This window comes from Aedes aegypti, chromosome 1 (assembly GCF_002204515.2).
Source record: "Aedes aegypti strain LVP_AGWG chromosome 1, AaegL5.0 Primary Assembly, whole genome shotgun sequence".
NCBI classification, from domain to species: domain Eukaryota; kingdom Metazoa; phylum Arthropoda; class Insecta; order Diptera; family Culicidae; genus Aedes; species Aedes aegypti.
Genome location: NC_035107.1, coordinates 258,412,065 through 258,432,161, shown reverse-complemented (window position 1 = coordinate 258,432,161; position 20,097 = coordinate 258,412,065). Strand labels below are relative to the sequence as shown.

General features: G+C 36.9%; 1 protein-coding gene across 5 annotated transcripts in view; it reads right to left on the bottom strand.

Annotated features, from left to right (window-relative positions):
* LOC5567281 (putative uncharacterized protein DDB_G0277255) overlaps positions 1-20,097 on the bottom strand; it is a 470,679-nt gene that overhangs the window by 145,646 nt on the left and 304,936 nt on the right. For all 5 annotated transcript variants that reach the window (XM_021837646.1, XM_021837645.1, XM_021837643.1 and 2 more), the window contains exon 5: positions 17,365-17,463. In XM_021837646.1, the coding sequence (XP_021693338.1) occupies positions 17,365-17,463 (99 nt within the window). The remainder of the gene's footprint in view (positions 1-17,364; positions 17,464-20,097) is intronic.

Below are 20,097 nucleotides of genomic sequence, written 5' to 3'. Positions count from 1 at the left end.
ATTTCTTCAGGAAAACTACAAGTTTCGTCTCGGCATCATAGGAAAACAGTTAGCCATGAAATATTTCCATGGAAAACTGTTAATCCACTATTGGAAAAGCGGCTGTGAAAATTTCAGCTCACTGGACTGGATAGAACTCCCATCCAGTGAGATTATGTACGTGGATTTCTAATAAATTAATATTTCTTCAGGAAAACTACAAGTTTCGTCTCGGCATCATAGGAAAACAGTTAGCCATGAAATATTTCCATGGAAAACTGTTAATCCACTATTGGAAAAGTGGCTGTGAAAATTTCAGCTCACTGGACTGGATAGAACTCCCATCCAGTGAGATTATGTACGTGGATATCTAATAAATTAATATTTCTTCAGGAAAACTACAAGTTTCGTCTCGGCATCATAGGAAAACAGTTAGCCATGAAATATTTCCATGGAAAACTGTTAATCCACTATTGGAAAAGTGGCTGTGAAAATTTCAGCTCACTGGACTGGATAGAACTCCCATCCAGTGAGATTATGTACGTGGATTTCTAATAAATTAATATTTCTTCAGGAAAACTACAAGTTTCGTCTCGGCATCATAGGAAAACAGTTAGCCATGAAATATTTCCATGGAAAACTGTTAATCCACTATTGGAAAAGTGGCTGTGAAAATTTCAGCTCACTGGACTGGATAGAACTCCCATCCAGTGAGATTCTGTACGTGGATTTCTAATAAATTAATATTTCTTCAGGAAAACTACAAGTTTCGTCTCGGCATCATAGGAAAACAGTTAGCCATGAAATATTTCCATGGAAAACTGTTAATCCACTATTGGAAAAGCGGCTGTGAAAATTTCAGCTCACTGGACTGGATAGAACTCCCATCCAGTGAGATTATGTACGTGGATTTCTAATAAATTAATATTTCTTCAGGAAAACTACAAGTTTCGTCTCGGCATCATAGGAAAACAGTTAGCCATGAAATATTTCCATGGAAAACTGTTAATCCACTATTGGAAAAGTGGCTGTGAAAATTTCAGCTCACTGGACTGGATAGAACTCCCATCCAGTGAGATTATGTACGTGGATTTCTAATAAATTAATATTTCTTCAGGAAAACTACAAGTTTCGTCTCGGCATCATAGGAAAACAGTTAGCCATGAAATATTTCCATGGAAAACTGTTAATCCACTATTGGAAAAGTGGCTGTGAAAATTTCAGCTCACTGGACTGGATAGAACTCCCATCCAGTGAGATTATGTACGTGGATATCTAATAAATTAATATTTCTTCAGGAAAACTACAAGTTTCGTCTCGGCATCATAGGAAAACAGTTAGCCATGAAATATTTCCATGGAAAACTGTTAATCCACTATTGGAAAAGCGGCTGTGAAAATTTCAGCTCACTGGACTGGATAGAACTCCCATCCAGTGAGATTATGTACGTGGATTTCTAATAAATTAATATTTCTTCAGGAAAACTACAAGTTTCGTCTCGGCATCATAGGAAAACAGTTAGCCATGAAATATTTCCATGGAAAACTGTTAATCCACTATTGGAAAAGCGGCTGTGAAAATTTCAGCTCACTGGACTGGATAGAACTCCCATCCAGTGAGATTATGTACGTGGATTTCTAATAAATTAATATTTCTTCAGGAAAACTGCAAGTTTCGTCTCGGCATCATAGGAAAACAGTTAGCCATGAAATATTTCCATGGAAAACTGTTAATCCACTATTGGAAAAGTGGCTGTGAAAATTTCAGCTCACTGGACTGGATAGAACTCCCATCCAGTGAGATTATGTACGTGGATTTCTAATAAATTAATATTTCTTCAGGAAAACTACAAGTTTCGTCTCGGCATCATAGGAAAACAGTTAGCCATGAAATATTTCCATGGAAAACTGTTAATCCACTATTGGAAAAGCGGCTGTGAAAATTTCAGCTCACTGGACTGGATAGAACTCCCATCCAGTGAGATTATGTACGTGGATATCTAATAAATTAATATTTCTTCAGGAAAACTACAAGTTTCGTCTCGGCATCATAGGAAAACAGTTAGCCATGAAATATTTCCATGGAAAACTGTCAATCCACTATTGGAAAAGCGGCTGTGAAAATTTCAGCTCACTGGACTGGATAGAACTCCCATCCAGTGAGATTATGTACGTGGATATCTAATAAAATAATATTTCTTCAGGAAAACTACAAGTTTCGTCTCGGCATCATAGGAAAACAGTTAGCCATGAAATATTTCCATGGAAAACTGTTAATCCACTATTGGAAAAGCGGCTGTGAAAATTTCAGCTCACTGGACTGGATAGAACTCCCATCCAGTGAGATTATGTACGTGGATTTCTAATAAATTAATATTTCTTCAGGAAAACTACAAGTTTCGTCTCGGCATCATAGGAAAACAGTTAGCCATGAAATATTTCCATGGAAAACTGTTAATCCACTATTGGAAAAGTGGCTGTGAAAATTTCAGCTCACTGGACTGGATAGAACTCCCATCCAGTGAGATTATGTACGTGGATTTCTAATAAATTAATATTTCTTCAGGAAAACTACAAGTTTCGTCTCGGCATCATAGGAAAACAGTTAGCCATGAAATATTTCCATGGAAAACTGTTAATCCACTATTGGAAAAGTGGCTGTGAAAATTTCAGCTCACTGGACTGGATAGAACTCCCATCCAGTGAGATTATGTACGTGGATATCTAATAAATTAATATTTCTTCAGGAAAACTACAAGTTTCGTCTCGGCATCATAGGAAAACAGTTAGCCATGAAATATTTCCATGGAAAACTGTTAATCCACTATTGGAAAAGCGGCTGTGAAAATTTCAGCTCACTGGACTGGATAGAACTCCCATCCAGTGAGATTATGTACGTGGATTTCTAATAAATTAATATTTCTTCAGGAAAACTACAAGTTTCGTCTCGGCATCATAGGAAAACAGTTAGCCATGAAATATTTCCATGGAAAACTGTTAATCCACTATTGGAAAAGCGGCTGTGAAAATTTCAGCTCACTGGACTGGATAGAACTCCCATCCAGTGAGATTATGTACGTGGATTTCTAATAAATTAATATTTCTTCAGGAAAACTGCAAGTTTCGTCTCGGCATCATAGGAAAACAGTTAGCCATGAAATATTTCCATGGAAAACTGTTAATCCACTATTGGAAAAGTGGCTGTGAAAATTTCAGCTCACTGGACTGGATAGAACTCCCATCCAGTGAGATTATGTACGTGGATTTCTAATAAATTAATATTTCTTCAGGAAAACTACAAGTTTCGTCTCGGCATCATAGGAAAACAGTTAGCCATGAAATATTTCCATGGAAAACTGTTAATCCACTATTGGAAAAGTGGCTGTGAAAATTTCAGCTCACTGGACTGGATAGAACTCCCATCCAGTGAGATTATGTACGTGGATTTCTAATAAATTAATATTTCTTCAGGAAAACTACAAGTTTCGTCTCGGCATCATAGGAAAACAGTTAGCCATGAAATATTTCCATGGAAAACTGTTAATCCACTATTGGAAAAGCGGCTGTGAAAATTTCAGCTCACTGGACTGGATAGAACTCCCATCCAGTGAGATTATGTACGTGGATTTCTAATAAATTAATATTTCTTCAGGAAAACTACAAGTTTCGTCTCGGCATCATAGGAAAACAGTTAGCCATGAAATATTTCCATGGAAAACTGTTAATCCACTATTGGAAAAGTGGCTGTGAAAATTTCAGCTCACTGGACTGGATAGAACTCCCATCCAGTGAGATTATGTACGTGGATTTCTAATAAATTAATATTTCTTCAGGAAAACTACAAGTTTCGTCTCGGCATCATAGGAAAACAGTTAGCCATGAAATATTTCCATGGAAAACTGTTAATCCACTATTGGAAAAGTGGCTGTGAAAATTTCAGCTCACTGGACTGGATAGAACTCCCATCCAGTGAGATTATGTACGTGGATATCTAATAAATTAATATTTCTTCAGGAAAACTACAAGTTTCGTCTCGGCATCATAGGAAAACAGTTAGCCATGAAATATTTCCATGGAAAACTGTTAATCCACTATTGGAAAAGCGGCTGTGAAAATTTCAGCTCACTGGACTGGATAGAACTCCCATCCAGTGAGATTATGTACGTGGATTTCTAATAAATTAATATTTCTTCAGGAAAACTACAAGTTTCGTCTCGGCATCATAGGAAAACAGTTAGCCATGAAATATTTCCATGGAAAACTGTTAATCCACTATTGGAAAAGCGGCTGTGAAAATTTCAGCTCACTGGACTGGATAGAACTCCCATCCAGTGAGATTATGTACGTGGATTTCTAATAAATTAATATTTCTTCAGGAAAACTACAAGTTTCGTCTCGGCATCATAGGAAAACAGTTAGCCATGAAATATTTCCATGGAAAACTGTTAATCCACTATTGGAAAAGTGGCTGTGAAAATTTCAGCTCACTGGACTGGATAGAACTCCCATCCAGTGAGATTATGTACGTGGATTTCTAATAAATTAATATTTCTTCAGGAAAACTACAAGTTTCGTCTCGGCATCATAGGAAAACAGTTAGCCATGAAATATTTCCATGGAAAACTGTTAATCCACTATTGGAAAAGCGGCTGTGAAAATTTCAGCTCACTGGACTGGATAGAACTCCCATCCAGTGAGATTATGTACGTGGATTTCTAATAAATTAATATTTCTTCAGGAAAACTACAAGTTTCGTCTCGGCATCATAGGAAAACAGTTAGCCATGAAATATTTCCATGGAAAACTGTTAATCCACTATTGGAAAAGTGGCTGTGAAAATTTCAGCTCACTGGACTGGATAGAACTCCCATCCAGTGAGATTATGTACGTGGATTTCTAATAAATTAATATTTCTTCAGGAAAACTACAAGTTTCGTCTCGGCATCATAGGAAAACAGTTAGCCATGAAATATTTCCATGGAAAACTGTTAATCCACTATTGGAAAAGAGGCTGTGAAAATTTCAGCTCACTGGACTGGATAGAACTCCCATCCAGTGAGATTATGTACGTGGATTTCTAATAAATTAATATTTCTTCAGGAAAACTACAAGTTTCGTCTCGGCATCATAGGAAAACAGTTAGCCATGAAATATTTCCATGGAAAACTGTTAATCCACTATTGGAAAAGTGGCTGTGAAAATTTCAGCTCACTGGACTGGATAGAACTCCCATCCAGTGAGATTATGTACGTGGATTTCTAATAAATTAATATTTCTTCAGGAAACTTTCAAGTTTTGTCTCGGCATCATAGGAAAACAGTTAGCCATGAAATATTTCCATGGAAAACTGTTAATCCACTATTGGAAAAGCGGCTGTGAAAATTTCAGCTCACTGGACTGGATAGAACTCCCATCCAGTGAGATTATGTACGTGGATTTCTAATAAATTAATATTTCTTCAGGAAAACTACAAGTTTCGTCTCGGCATCATAGGAAAACAGTTAGCCATGAAATATTTCCATGGAAAACTGTTAATCCACTATTGGAAAAGCGGCTGTGAAAATTTCAGCTCACTGGACTGGATAGAACTCCCATCCAGTGAGATTATGTACGTGGATTTCTAATAAATTAATATTTCTTCAGGAAACTTTCAAGTTTTGTCTCGGCATCATAGGAAAACAGTTAGCCATGAAATATTTCCCTGGAAAACTGTTAATCCACTATTGGAAAAGCGGCTGTGAAAATTTCAGCTCACTGGACTGGATAGAACTCCCATCCAGTGAGATTATGTACGTGGATTTCTAATAAATTAATATTTCTTCAGGAAAACTACAAGTTTCGTCTCGGCATCATAGGAAAACAGTTAGCCATGAAATATTTCCATGGAAAACTGTTAATCCACTATTGGAAAAGTGGCTGTGAAAATTTCAGCTCACTGGACTGGATAGAACTCCCATCCAGTGAGATTATGTACGTGGATTTCTAATAAATTAATATTTCTTCAGGAAACTTTCAAGTTTTGTCTCGGCATCATAGGAAAACAGTTAGCCATGAAATATTTCCCTGGAAAACTGTTAATCCACTATTGGAAAAGCGGCTGTGAAAATTTCAGCTCACTGGACTGGATAGAACTCCCATCCAGTGAGATTATGTACGTGGATTTCTAATAAATTAATATTTCTTCAGGAAAACTACAAGTTTCGTCTCGGCATCATAGGAAAACAGTTAGCCATGAAATATTTCCATGGAAAACTGTTAATCCACTATTGGAAAAGTGGCTGTGAAAATTTCAGCTCACTGGACTGGATAGAACTCCCATCCAGTGAGATTATGTACGTGGATTTCTAATAAATTAATATTTCTTCAGGAAAACTACAAGTTTCGTCTCGGCATCATAGGAAAACAGTTAGCCATGAAATATTTCCATGGAAAACTGTTAATCCACTATTGGAAAAGCGGCTGTGAAAATTTCAGCTCACTGGACTGGATAGAACTCCCATCCAGTGAGATTATGTACGTGGATTTCTAATAAATTAATATTTCTTCAGGAAACTTTCAAGTTTTGTCTCGGCATCATAGGAAAACAGTTAGCCATGAAATATTTCCCTGGAAAACTGTTAATCCACTATTGGAAAAGCGGCTGTGAAAATTTCAGCTCACTGGACTGGATAGAACTCCCATCCAGTGAGATTATGTACGTGGATTTCTAATAAATTAATATTTCTTCAGGAAAACTACAAGTTTCGTCTCGGCATCATAGGAAAACAGTTAGCCATGAAATATTTCCATGGAAAACTGTTAATCCACTATTGGAAAAGTGGCTGTGAAAATTTCAGCTCACTGGACTGGATAGAACTCCCATCCAGTGAGATTATGTACGTGGATTTCTAATAAATTAATATTTCTTCAGGAAAACTACAAGTTTCGTCTCGGCATCATAGGAAAACAGTTAGCCATGAAATATTTCCATGGAAAACTGTTAATCCACTATTGGAAAAGTGGCTGTGAAAATTTCAGCTCACTGGACTGGATAGAACTCCCATCCAGTGAGATTATGTACGTGGATATCTAATAAATTAATATTTCTTCAGGAAAACTACAAGTTTCGTCTCGGCATCATAGGAAAACAGTTAGCCATGAAATATTTCCATGGAAAACTGTTAATCCACTATTGGAAAAGTGGCTGTGAAAATTTCAGCTCACTGGACTGGATAGAACTCCCATCCAGTGAGATTATGTACGTGGATTTCTAATAAATTAATATTTCTTCAGGAAAACTACAAGTTTCGTCTCGGCATCATAGGAAAACAGTTAGCCATGAAATATTTCCATGGAAAACTGTTAATCCACTATTGGAAAAGTGGCTGTGAAAATTTCAGCTCACTGGACTGGATAGAACTCCCATCCAGTGAGATTATGTACGTGGATATCTAATAAAATAATATTTCTTCAGGAAAACTACAAGTTTCGTCTCGGCATCATAGGAAAACAGTTAGCCATGAAATATTTCCATGGAAAACTGTTAATCCACTATTGGAAAAGCGGCTGTGAAAATTTCAGCTCACTGGACTGGATAGAACTCCCATCCAGTGAGATTATGTACGTGGATTTCTAATAAATTAATATTTCTTCAGGAAACTTTCAAGTTTTGTCTCGGCATCATAGGAAAACAGTTAGCCATGAAATATTTCCATGGAAAACTGTTAATCCACTATTGGAAAAGCGGCTGTGAAAATTTCAGCTCACTGGACTGGATAGAACTCCCATCCAGTGAGATTATGTACGTGGATTTCTAATAAATTAATATTTCTTCAGGAAAACTACAAGTTTCGTCTCGGCATCATAGGAAAACAGTTAGCCATGAAATATTTCCATGGAAAACTGTTAATCCACTATTGGAAAAGTGGCTGTGAAAATTTCAGCTCACTGGACTGGATAGAACTCCCATCCAGTGAGATTATGTACGTGGATATCTAATAAATTAATATTTCTTCAGGAAAACTACAAGTTTCGTCTCGGCATCATAGGAAAACAGTTAGCCATGAAATATTTCCATGGAAAACTGTTAATCCACTATTGGAAAAGTGGCTGTGAAAATTTCAGCTCACTGGACTGGATAGAACTCCCATCCAGTGAGATTATGTACGTGGATTTCTAATAAATTAATATTTCTTCAGGAAAACTACAAGTTTCGTCTCGGCATCATAGGAAAACAGTTAGCCATGAAATATTTCCATGGAAAACTGTTAATCCACTATTGGAAAAGCGGCTGTGAAAAATTCAGCTCACTGGACTGGATAGAACTCCCATCCAGTGAGATTATGTACGTGGATTTCTAATAAATTAATTTTTCTTCAGGAAAACTACAAGTTTCGTCTCGGCATCATAGGAAAACAGTTAGCCATGAAATATTTCCATGGAAAACTGTTAATCCACTATCAGAAAAGCGGCTGTGAAAATTTCAGTTCACTAGATCGCATAGAACTCTCATCCAGTGAGATAAAGTACGCAGAATTCTTATAAAATAGAAAATTGTCGCGTTAAAGCATACTAGATGGTGCAATTGCCATGTGATTTAAACATATTGATATGAAAATTGTTTTTTTCACGCTTGGAAAACTTTGGAACTTGAATTTCCATTCTGTATATACTCACTGGCTGGTATGGTACTGGATATCTGCCTGTACTAAAACGTTTTAGTACAAATTAAATTTACTGGCTGGTATGGTACTGGATAACTTCATTAAGCTCCCAATACCGGACACGATCTGGAAATGCCTCGAATTCTGTAAATTTGAACATCATTGAATGTGTACACTATAGAAATAGTTTATAATTACCAATTCAATGCAATTGCAACATTTACAAAAATAATTTGAATTTTTCTTAGTTTGCAAGATGCCTATCAAAAACCTCTTTCATATATGATGAAAAATAGCACATTTTACGATGTTGTTATGAATTGTTCATTCTTCTTAATTTTATTGCATGTTTGATACCATGGTCGACGGAACCCATGAAAAATGAAAGTATTCTGAGATACTGATGCAATAATTACAAAGATATCATATAACAAATCAAGCTGTCCGAAACTGAGGGACAGGAGGTGCTTAACCAAAATTGTAATTTGTCCATATTTACTTCAATTATGGTACAAAATACATTCATACTATCAAATTAGGATTGTGTTCGATCATGCTTGCGGGATCCAAAGTATTTTTTCATTTTCAAAATAATTACTAAATAGGCTCAAAATTAAGAAGATACGTCAATTTTTTAAAGATTTTCAAACTTTTCTACTTTTTTAAAAAGGGATGCATATTTCAAGGATGTGTTATTCTACGCAAACATTAGTCTACACAAAAGCTTTCTTTTCTACTAATACACCATCTTGATTGGACCATGATTTCTCAATGTATCGACTTTGTCCGGTATTGGGTGCTGTCCGGCACTGGGGGATCTCCCCCTACATCAAACCAGCAAAAAACGGTGGATATTTTTTTTCTGAGTTCATTTGTACATTTTGCTTCGTTCCGTACAATCGTACAAATTAGGTCGAATCAATCCGTAGCAGCTGTCAAAACAACATTTGTTATTATATGTGAAGTCGCATAAGATCACAGGTTTGTTCGGTAGAAAATTTATACACTCGCATTGTATGCTATTATTCATCACATAATATATGCACGTATATCGCCTCCATTTTTGTACCTAAATGGCCTTTTCGCGACATCTTCTAAATAAAATTATGCACATACAAAGCCTCCGTTATACGTACATTTTGGTTGTCTGGGACGATTGGAGTACAAGAAAAAATTTATCCTGAAAAAAAAGACTAACACCCATTTTCAATTTTCATCACAAAATTTTGAAAGGAAACAGATGTTTGAAAGTTTCACGATGGATAGATTTTGAATAAAAAAAGTTTTTAAATAAATAGCTTTTGGTCGATTTGAAAAATTTTGATTTTTTTTCTACAAAATATATGTCATCAGTGCACCAGATTCCGCTCATTTAAGTGATGCATAACATAAAATTACTATTGAGGAAATAAATACTAGGTTTATTTCACAATGTAGCTCCAAGTTTAGGTATTCAGCAGTAACATTAAGTGAATATTAACAGTTTTCATAACAAAAAACATATTTTCACATTTGTTACTACATCTAGGTGTTCCTATTTCCGCTCACGATATACAATTTTCATGACGAACATACTAAAAAATGCATTATTACGAGTTTTGTTATGAATCCTGCTACTTTTTCTGGTCAAACCATAACTACAACAACAATAAAGGTACACTTAAATTGATTTTATTCGCAATCGTTGGATTGCACAAAAATACCTTCTAATCCAATAGCCGCTCATAGGGTCAACGGATTTTTTCGCGCTAGAGATTAGTATTTGGTCCATATTTCCATAATCGTAAGGTTTTAAAACATTATATCGGGGATATGTTTTGATTTTTATATATCAATTTCTCATACCAAAATCTATGGAAATCCCGATTTGTGACTCAAATCAGCCCATAAAAATGTATAGGAAACATTTTACAGATGGAAAGTCTTAAAACCTTCCGATTATGGAAATATGGAGCGAATACTGAACCCATGCGAGAAATAATCCGATGTGCATTCGATGCTGGTTCCACAGGACTGAAACGGCTGTCATCCACGAACAACTGGAGTGAAGCCAAAAATTTGGTGCTGAAGAAGGCGCTGATTTGACAGCTCGTCCAAAAATACCGTTTTAGGCACGAGACACACTCGTTTTCGAATGCGACATTCATATTTTACCTATAAATCTGGTGTTAAGTGCGTATCACTTTATCCAGTTTTTCTGTAATTGCTAGATAATTTAGCCACATTTTATTAGGGACAACGATAAACAATTATCAATAGTACAATGTTTTTCTCATACGACATTTGTCGCTTCCGCGCGGGGTTTGATGATGACAAAAACCTAAATTTGTTTACTCCAGCACTAGTGCCACACAGATAAAAATCTGAAAAAAAAAAAATGTACACGATAAAATATAAAAATTTCTAGTTTTTTTTTTTTTTTTGAAATTCTCATTTATTTTAATGTAAAAATTTTTTTTATATATTTTTCTGAAAAGTTGAAATTCAAAGCTTTCATTCCATAATAAAAGATTGGAAATCGGTTGGTGCGTTGAGCTGTTCAAGAGTTATGATTTTTTTTAAATAAAATATCTAATGCGCTGAGACCTACAGTGTGTGCCGATGAAAAATGACTAATTTTTTATTTTCAAAAAAATATATCTCAAAAACTAAAAAACATACATCAATGAAAATATGACAGTAAACGTAAAGTTTTCTGAACTTTCAAGAAAAAATGAGAACAACAATAGCCCCTTTGGTACCGAGGCCTTCAAAACACGAAAAAACAGAAATTATTGATTTTTTTCATGTCAGAAAACAATTTTTGTGATATTTCATATTTTTCCTGAAAAGTCAAAATCTTTATCTTTCATTACGTCCAAAAAGATTAGAAATCGGTCGAACGGTTCAAAAGTTATAATTTTCTTAAAAATAAAAATTAGTCAAAATCGCGATTTTTCTGATCACCATATTTCGGAAATGGTCACCCTGATCAAAAAATCCAAAAACACGTATATCCTTATTTCGGATAAGGAACAAAATAGTAAATTTTCACGGAACTCAGTGCCCCACTAGATCGGTTGTACATGGAATGGGTGTACAGGGTGATTACTATTTCCTGTCAGTAAAATATGTAATCATATAAAAAAGATGGTTGTATGAATTTTAATTACCAGTGCATATCCAGTTTTGGACATTTATAACATTCGTTCTCACTATACATAGATAACATATTTATTTTTTTACCTAAATTTCCAGCCACATGCGTTGTTGCAGAAGCATTACAGTTAACACGCATGTTATTCCAAAGCATATATTTTAACCAAAAATGACATATATTTTTCGCTAAAATTTTCCATAATCAGTTCATGCTATTCCCTAGTAAGTCTGAAAGATTGTGGTAGCATACTGTTTCAATCAGGCAAATTTTTCAGCGGAGTATAGTTAAACATACATATCTGTGGAAAACGTGCGTGCCAGGTGTAATGCCTTTAAAACAACACATATGACTAAAAACTTAGGTAAATGAAACAAGATTTAATCTTTAATTTGTCAAAACAAACTTTATAGATGCACAAAACAGGATGTATACTGGAAATTAAAATTCATACATTCATCTTTTATCTATGATCATTTACTTTACTGACAGGAATTAGTAATCACCCTGTATATAGAATTAAATGTTTAATCATTCACATCGATATATGGAGTGGTACTTCAGATTTGCTTCTTAAATTGGATTAGGTGATTGTATTGACGTCCCGTGCGGCCTTATGGCTTTGTTTATATTTACAGTGCGGGTTCGAAATCCGTACATCTAAGAAATTAGGCCTAATCCGTACACTTCATACGAAACGCCTACTATTTGTATGAAGTGTGCGGATTTCGAGCCTGTACTGATTTCGGTACTGCACTGTAATAACGGTCGCAAGTTTCTCGCAGGACCGCAATTGCGATAGGAAGATCTGTAACCGTTTGTTACAAGTTGCTAGGCCATGCTCTTTTTTTTTGTAAACAGTCACGTTTCTAGTGTTCAGTGGTATTAAATTAGTACAGGGTTAGTAAATAAAGAATTAGTAAATGTTATCAAGGTTATTAGATTGTTAAAACGATTCGATATGATTGTTAGTAGATTACCCGCATAAACAAAAACTATATCAGTACCATTTCCCGAAAGGTCCTCAACCATTTGCAACAATATCTGAATAATTTTGGTTACAATGAAAAATAACAATATATCCACCGTACTCGAAACGTTTTTAACAATTCGACAAACGGTAAATAGGAAAATCACAATGTGGGGAATAGGCGGTTAAGTTATGTAACAATTTGAAAACGTCGAATTTCTCGAACAAAATTTCTCATCAACAGTTTTCCAAAAGGTAGATATACTGTCCATTTTTCGGCAAAATCAATGTAAGCCAAACAGTGTTGATACATTTAAACCATATGTTTCTAAGGGAAATAAATAACGTATGCATAATTATTGGATTACGGTGCTTTATTGTATTTTTACCCTATCCTTTTCTATTATGTAATATAATGCAAGCACTAGGATAATTCCTGAGGCTTTTTCTCGAGGAATTTGAGAAGAAATTATTGAAGAATCAGATGAATAGTCACGTAATTAACCTCTTAATTTTGCACTTTTTAAAGACTCGAATTAAAATAGAAAACCAGAACCGCTACTAGCCTTGCGATGATTCAATTAAAGTTAAATATCACCTCAAGGATATTTTTTCATTCTTCTGAAACTCACGGAATATCGCTTTCCAACGCATCCATGTATTGATCGATTCCCTTAAAAGAACGCATCCAGCAACCGGAAGCAGCGCTGCAATCACTCGCAATCTTCCACTTGTCACCCTGGGATGTAACCGTGAATGTCTTCTGGAAGGGTTTGGTCAGCTGCGAGGACAAACCGTCGCCAATGATCGGCTGAGCGACCAGGGTACACGTGTTCATAATGTGTTCGAAGCGGGCCAGTTCCTGGAATTACTTCTGGATGTTGTCCTTCCAGTTGGCACCATTTCCGTTCCACACCAGCAAACCGTTGTCCATGTAGAGCCGGGTCATCTGATGCCGCTTCTTGGCTACTTTTTCGTTGTGCAGTTTGGTGAATTCCTCCTCCATCTGGCAAGCGGTATCGATTTTGGTGCGCAGATCCTACGGGGATTGCGCCAAACCAAACATCCAACAGATTGGCAAAAGATATGTACTTACTGGGTCGATCGAAGTTGTCATTTTTTCATGTGAAATGCTGTTTTGTAAACTTAATTTCAGTCTAACTCGACTTTTATAAATAAACTGAAAGCTTCTAACAGTTTCAATAGTAGAATAAGAAGTAAACAATACAGCTTGACAGTTTTCCTTTGACGGCAATCCGACAGCGATTTTTTTCTACAATCAACGCAAGATCAAATGTCGCCCACAAATATCAACAAAATGTAACTATTTGTCGAACTGTTGAAATGTAGTTTAATATTGTCAAATGCAAATGTGTGAGTGTTTTGCACAAATTTAAACAAAAACAATTTGCCAAATGATGGCGGTATATTTCCACCATATCTTGCTTGAATCCATTCCCATATAATTTAACAATATCAGAGCAGTATCATATATTGTTACTGATAGGTATGGGTTGAATTTACTGTTTGAAATGGTGAACAGCTTTGAAGTCCATATGGTTATACATAAAAGCAACTATTTCTGATACATTAACAGTAACCGTTACAAGGGTTCCATCCCATTGCCCCGAACGCAACTACCCCGAATGGGTCACTACCCCGAACGCCACTACCCCGAATGAGCCATTACCCCGAATAGTATGAGATATAGTGAAGTATCTTATTTTGCAGGCAAAAATGCATCTATTATGAAAACTAGTAATTAATGGCGCGTTAAATTCGTTGGTAAAATGTTCATATTTTTTCCCTTCTTTTATATGTCAGCTATTCTTTTGAAATATTTTGTTGGCAACTATATTCCTCTCATTCTTTCAGAGACAGTGCCTGTTTATCAGCCAATGGGCACTTTTGTAGTTCAAGGGTTAATATACGAATTTTATAACGCCAAAAATTGCTATTTTTGACACCTACCCACCCCTTCGTACCGTTTTTTGTATGGAAGTTCTACATATTGGGTATGGGCTGTAACATTCTGAAGACAACCACTCACAACGTTTTTTGCCCCCTTCAGCGTTATGAAGTTTGTGAATGGGCTTTTTATTAAATAAGCATTTTATTGACTGAGAGCTTTCTTTGTCAATTTACTATTCTTGTACATGTGCCTCTATGCCCAGGGACGCCAAGGAAATTTTCAATGTATAAGATCCGCCACCGGAGGAATTTGAACCCGTAACCCTCTATATGATCTTGTTGAACAGCTGCGTGATCACTGGTATTTGGACTTCTTGGTGGTGTTCATATTTCAATTTTGTTTTTAAACAAATATTTTCCTTTCTTATGAATATAGGTTGTGCCATAGCATCATGCTGTTACAGTGATCATTCGCGTCATAGTTGCAAACATTTCACCAGAAACCTTCTTTCTTAAATAGGCTGTTCTTCCAAGTATTCGTTTGATAAGCTAGTCACTGGTGTTTCCACATAGAACAACTTTTTTAAAGGAATATATCCTGAAGGCATTCACTAAAGTGAATCCTGCTATAATTCTAATAAAAAATATTATGCATTCGGGGTAATGGCGTTCGGGGTAATGGCTTTCGGGGTAATGGCGTTCGGGGTAGTGGCATTCGGGGTAGTGGCGTTCGGGGTAGTGTCATAGAGTCGTTACAAGATGTTTATTATTCTTAAAGTAAGACAAACTGTATTTTGCTATGCGGGTAGTCGAATTGTTAAATGGAATTATAAAATGGAAAAATTGCATGCAAGCTGTGGGTACAACTACACAACATAATAGATAAGTGGGCCTGCAGGCATATTACACGCCACAGGTAGTAACAACCCCCAACCCACTATTGAGGAAATTGGGGAGGGGAGGAAAACTAGACAAAAGGGTGAAGCAAAATCTAAGAATCGCCATCGCTTCACTCTGTGAAAGGCGCTAGTGCGCTCAAGTACAATTTTGAAAGTGTCTTCAAAGTTTTAAGAGAAATCTATCTTTATCTAATGCCTAGAGCTAATGGCTAGAAGGTTAGTAGGCTGGATAACTTCTTCCATTACCCTCACTGTGAGGGCCTCACGGGACCTTTTTTCTTACCGTTGATATTTCGTCATCTTGGCTGGTGTTTCGTGGCCTACCAGCAGCACAAGTTTCGGGCTAGTAGACGGAAGTCTGCTGTGTCTAACCCCCCAAGGATCATCGCTAACCTCTGACCATTTCAGTCAACCGTAAAGGACCTTTCCCCTCTCCGAATCATCACTCCGGTACCGTCTTGAGCCCTGTCGATTGCCGTCAAAGTAGAACCAAACCAAACTCAACCACGACAACACTAAGTCAACGTGCCAACATTACCAACTGTTCGTAAACTGCTCGTAAAGCAATAATCCCGTCAGCAGCAACAGTGAGCGCACCATCAAGATCGTCGGCAGCAAGCAGAAGCAGTCGTAACGGTACGTGAAAATCCATTACCACTCGCATCCCCACAACAACTTGTGCTTGCAATGAATTCGGATAACCCTAGAAACCCACAATAGTCAATCGTACCCAAATAAAACCCTAGCCCTCTCAAGTTCCCAATCCACATATTTCAATAGCCCTAGCCACTGACGGTACACTGCACACTTTGGTAGCGTAATCTCTCAGCTTACCACTTACTTATTAGTAACAAGCTGATCCTGAGACCCTGCTCGAGGAGTCTCTTGTTACTGAGAGATTGCCTAAGAGACTTGTGACCGAATCAAAAGCTCAACGCGTAATGACGATCTCAGTAAGCCACAGTTGGCTTATTTAAGTGCCATGGATATGAGCAACAGTATCGACCATGGTATCTAGAAGAGAGGTAAGCCAATCTGCCAGATTCTTCATTCCACCATTTTGGAACAACAAGTGACAGCTGGCGACTTTGTTTTGGTTGAAATTCAAGCCGCGGCAAGAAGCTCATGGACACGCGAGAAAATTTTCACTCAACTGCTGTTACTAGCAGTAAACAACCCCTAACAATTCCATAGAAACGGTAGATTGAAGAACAGAGTACACAAACCCGCCAGCTGTCACTTTCACTCCCCTTGCAGCTGACCTCACTTCGCATCCACTGACTGCTTAGATTGCTGAACCTCCCTTCAATAAATCTTGTTATCGACGCTAAAAATAAAACTCTCTCTGTTGTTCGTAGGCATGCTTAAGAGTAGTGAATGGGACATCAAAGACAGCCGAAGAAAAAGTTGCAAAAGATAATGTGGGTTTATATAGGACTTTGATTTCAGGTTGGAAGACGGTGCTGCTGAATCGTTAACCGTTCTGTGGTATAGTTGGTTATCGCGTCCTGCTTAGCGAACTGGAGAGTTATGGGATCGAAGCCCACCAGAACGATTCCATTGTTTCCACAATTTTGTATCTCAGTTTTCATAATTTTGTATTTTAAAATTGGCATTTATTTCTAGGAACTTCAGATTTTTCTAAAAATATATTGTAAAACATATAACGCTAGAATCAAAAGAACAATCACCATCATCACACTATGTGAGACGTTTTGGTTTTTTTTTCTCTGGATTACATACTCTGTCCATCTCCGTTTTACTATTCCAGAGAAAACTGTAACACTTTAACAGATATATATATATATAGTGAACACTCTTTACTCACCGATCGACAGAAATGCAGCACAGATGCAGGATGCTGGCCGTAGAGAAGTACACATCCAGGCTGTTCCACACGTCGCACATAAACGGTCCAAACAGCCACCTGACCGTATGAATCATCGTTGTCGTCATCGTCGTCGTTGAAGCCGTGCAACGTTGTAGTCCGATAATAAATTGGCGGTGATGAAAATGTATTCAATAAAAACACACATGAAAGAGAAAAATCAACATGAGAAAGTGTCGCACTTTGATGGATCTCCGGTGTTATCCGGTGGGTGAGGAAGGATGACTGTGGGTTAGGGTGGGCTATAATTATTAAACAACACAAATCTTAAGTTACACCCACCAAATTTATTCGCTTGGAACCCCAGAAGTCATTGTGAAAATTTGAACACATTTTATCAGCTCTAAAGTTGGCTAAACGAACTTGAAGCTTGTAAGGAAAAAATCGATTATATGTATGGGAAAAAAAACTTATTCCATTTCAACCATAGGTTTTAGTCGACGCATTTCTTTCATTATTGTTTTGAAGATTTTTGAATCAATAGATAAGAAACTGCAATAAACCGGAATTGTTTTCGTTAAGAAACATAAAAATTATACCTACTTCGAGGGAAAATCGAATTTCAGTATTACTAGGTACAGCTATTTTGTTTCTAAATGATCAAACTTCCGGTTTATTGCAGTCTCTACTCAGAGATCTATCAACTACAGTGCCACATATGGCCAAGAATGTAATAAGAACCGTTATTCTCATATATCTTGTCAATTTTCTTCATATAAACTACAAGCTAGCTTAGCTAGTTGATGGATTCCGGTCAATTTTCACAGTAGTTTCTGGAGGTCCGAATGAACAAATTTGTTTTTTTTTTCATACAAGTATGGGCCACCTTACTGGTGGATGCGGATGTAAATTCAATTTAGGCTACGTCAATACCGTTCATTGATTTCCAGTCCTCTTCCGAGAGTGTTGCCTCCCGGGAATTGGAGCAACGGAAAATGGCTCCGGAATGAACCGGCTCAGACAGGGCACAAACGTATCAAGGTTACAGTGTTGAATACAATTTAATATACACAGAGCAAACAAGAGTGGGGGGTTGGAAAAAAAGGATCTGATACGGGACTAAATTTCGTTGCTGTCGGGTGACACACTATGGAATAGGAGCCTACTTCGGTTGGTCAATATTGCTGTTTGCATTTGAGATGCAAATCTTGACTAAATGTCCTCCAAATGCGGTAACACAAAATAATCGAAGGACACATAGCAACGATTATAGAAATCACCGCCGCCCGAGCAAGAAAAATGTTTCCTTGAAATCGCATTTCTTGTGAAAAATCTTACCGCATTTGGTGTTCCCGCATTTGATATTTGCATTTCAAACGCACACAGCAATACTTATGGCGGTCTTGAGATGCATCCATGAGTTGATATCTTCTGCAAATTGTATCGGGAATTTGAAGCTTTTTTTTGATGGTACGGTATCAGACCTAGACGGCCTACAGCTTAGGGATCGTTCAAATATTACGTAACGTACAAATATTACGTAAATTACGGGAGGGAAGGGATCCTCCGGAGTGTTACGGTCCATACACAAATTTTTAAATTTTCCATACCAAACTTGTTACGTGGGGGAGGATAGGTGGTCTAAAAGTGACAAATTTTGCGTTACGTAACATTTCAATCATCCCTTATCTAAATCAATAATATCTTTTGATGGAAAAACTTACTTCACACTTACTTGTTCATCGTAACGTTTCTTACATTTTTTTCGAATACATCTATGTTTTGAAACCTTGATGGAAGTCTCTATTTCACATATGAGGAGATTTTGTACAATTTGGTGCATAAAATATACTTATTTGCCTTAATATCGAAGTTCTATGGTCCTACACTATTTGGTTTCAATTTCCAGAATAGTTCTGATATTTTTTTTTCGAAGAAATAATCAAAAATATTAAAAAATGCCATGCAATTTTGAAATGACGATGACATCCCACTTAACTTTCCTTAATTCCTAATAAAAAGTTACATATTGTGGCTTAGGATCGTTTTCGACCCGAAAATTCAAACAGCTCGCAAAAATCAGTGTATTAACCAATTTTTGTTATGTCGGGCTTAAATTAAGGGCACACATGTCTAGTTTCAGAAACCTTCCCGGAGATCCGGATTTGGTCACTGTCGTTACCGGAAACCTGCTACATCTGAAAAAAACAGTCCCTTCAGAGACCCTTACTTTGGCAACCTGTAGTTTCGTAACTAAACAAGTAATCTGAATCGCCCTCATATTGTTTAATAGGTATTCACGTGGGCTGTGAATAGAGATTCTCAAATCCCTTGGTTATTCATACCCGGTTCCGGAAACCCGGAACACCCGAAAGTGAGTTTCCATTGCAGTTTTGTATATGTAATTCACATCGGTACTATTCCGATGATGGATATTTTGTCGTAAAATTTCTCTGTAATAAGAAACCAATTATCGCAATTGCACATCCCCTGAAAAATTTGGTTCAGTATGGTCCATGCGAAACCGGTTCCTGGAGTCCCGGAAGGTGGCCAATCTGGACAATTCTATGAAGTTACTCGGACTTATGCCCCAAAACCAAATGAATTGTTCCCAATTCCTTACGATTTTTTATGTTTGGATGTATTTTGCCAAAAGAATTAATGGATGGCTATTCTGCTCCTTTTGGAGCACCGGAATGGCCACCGGGAAACCCGTAATGTGGGACCACTAAG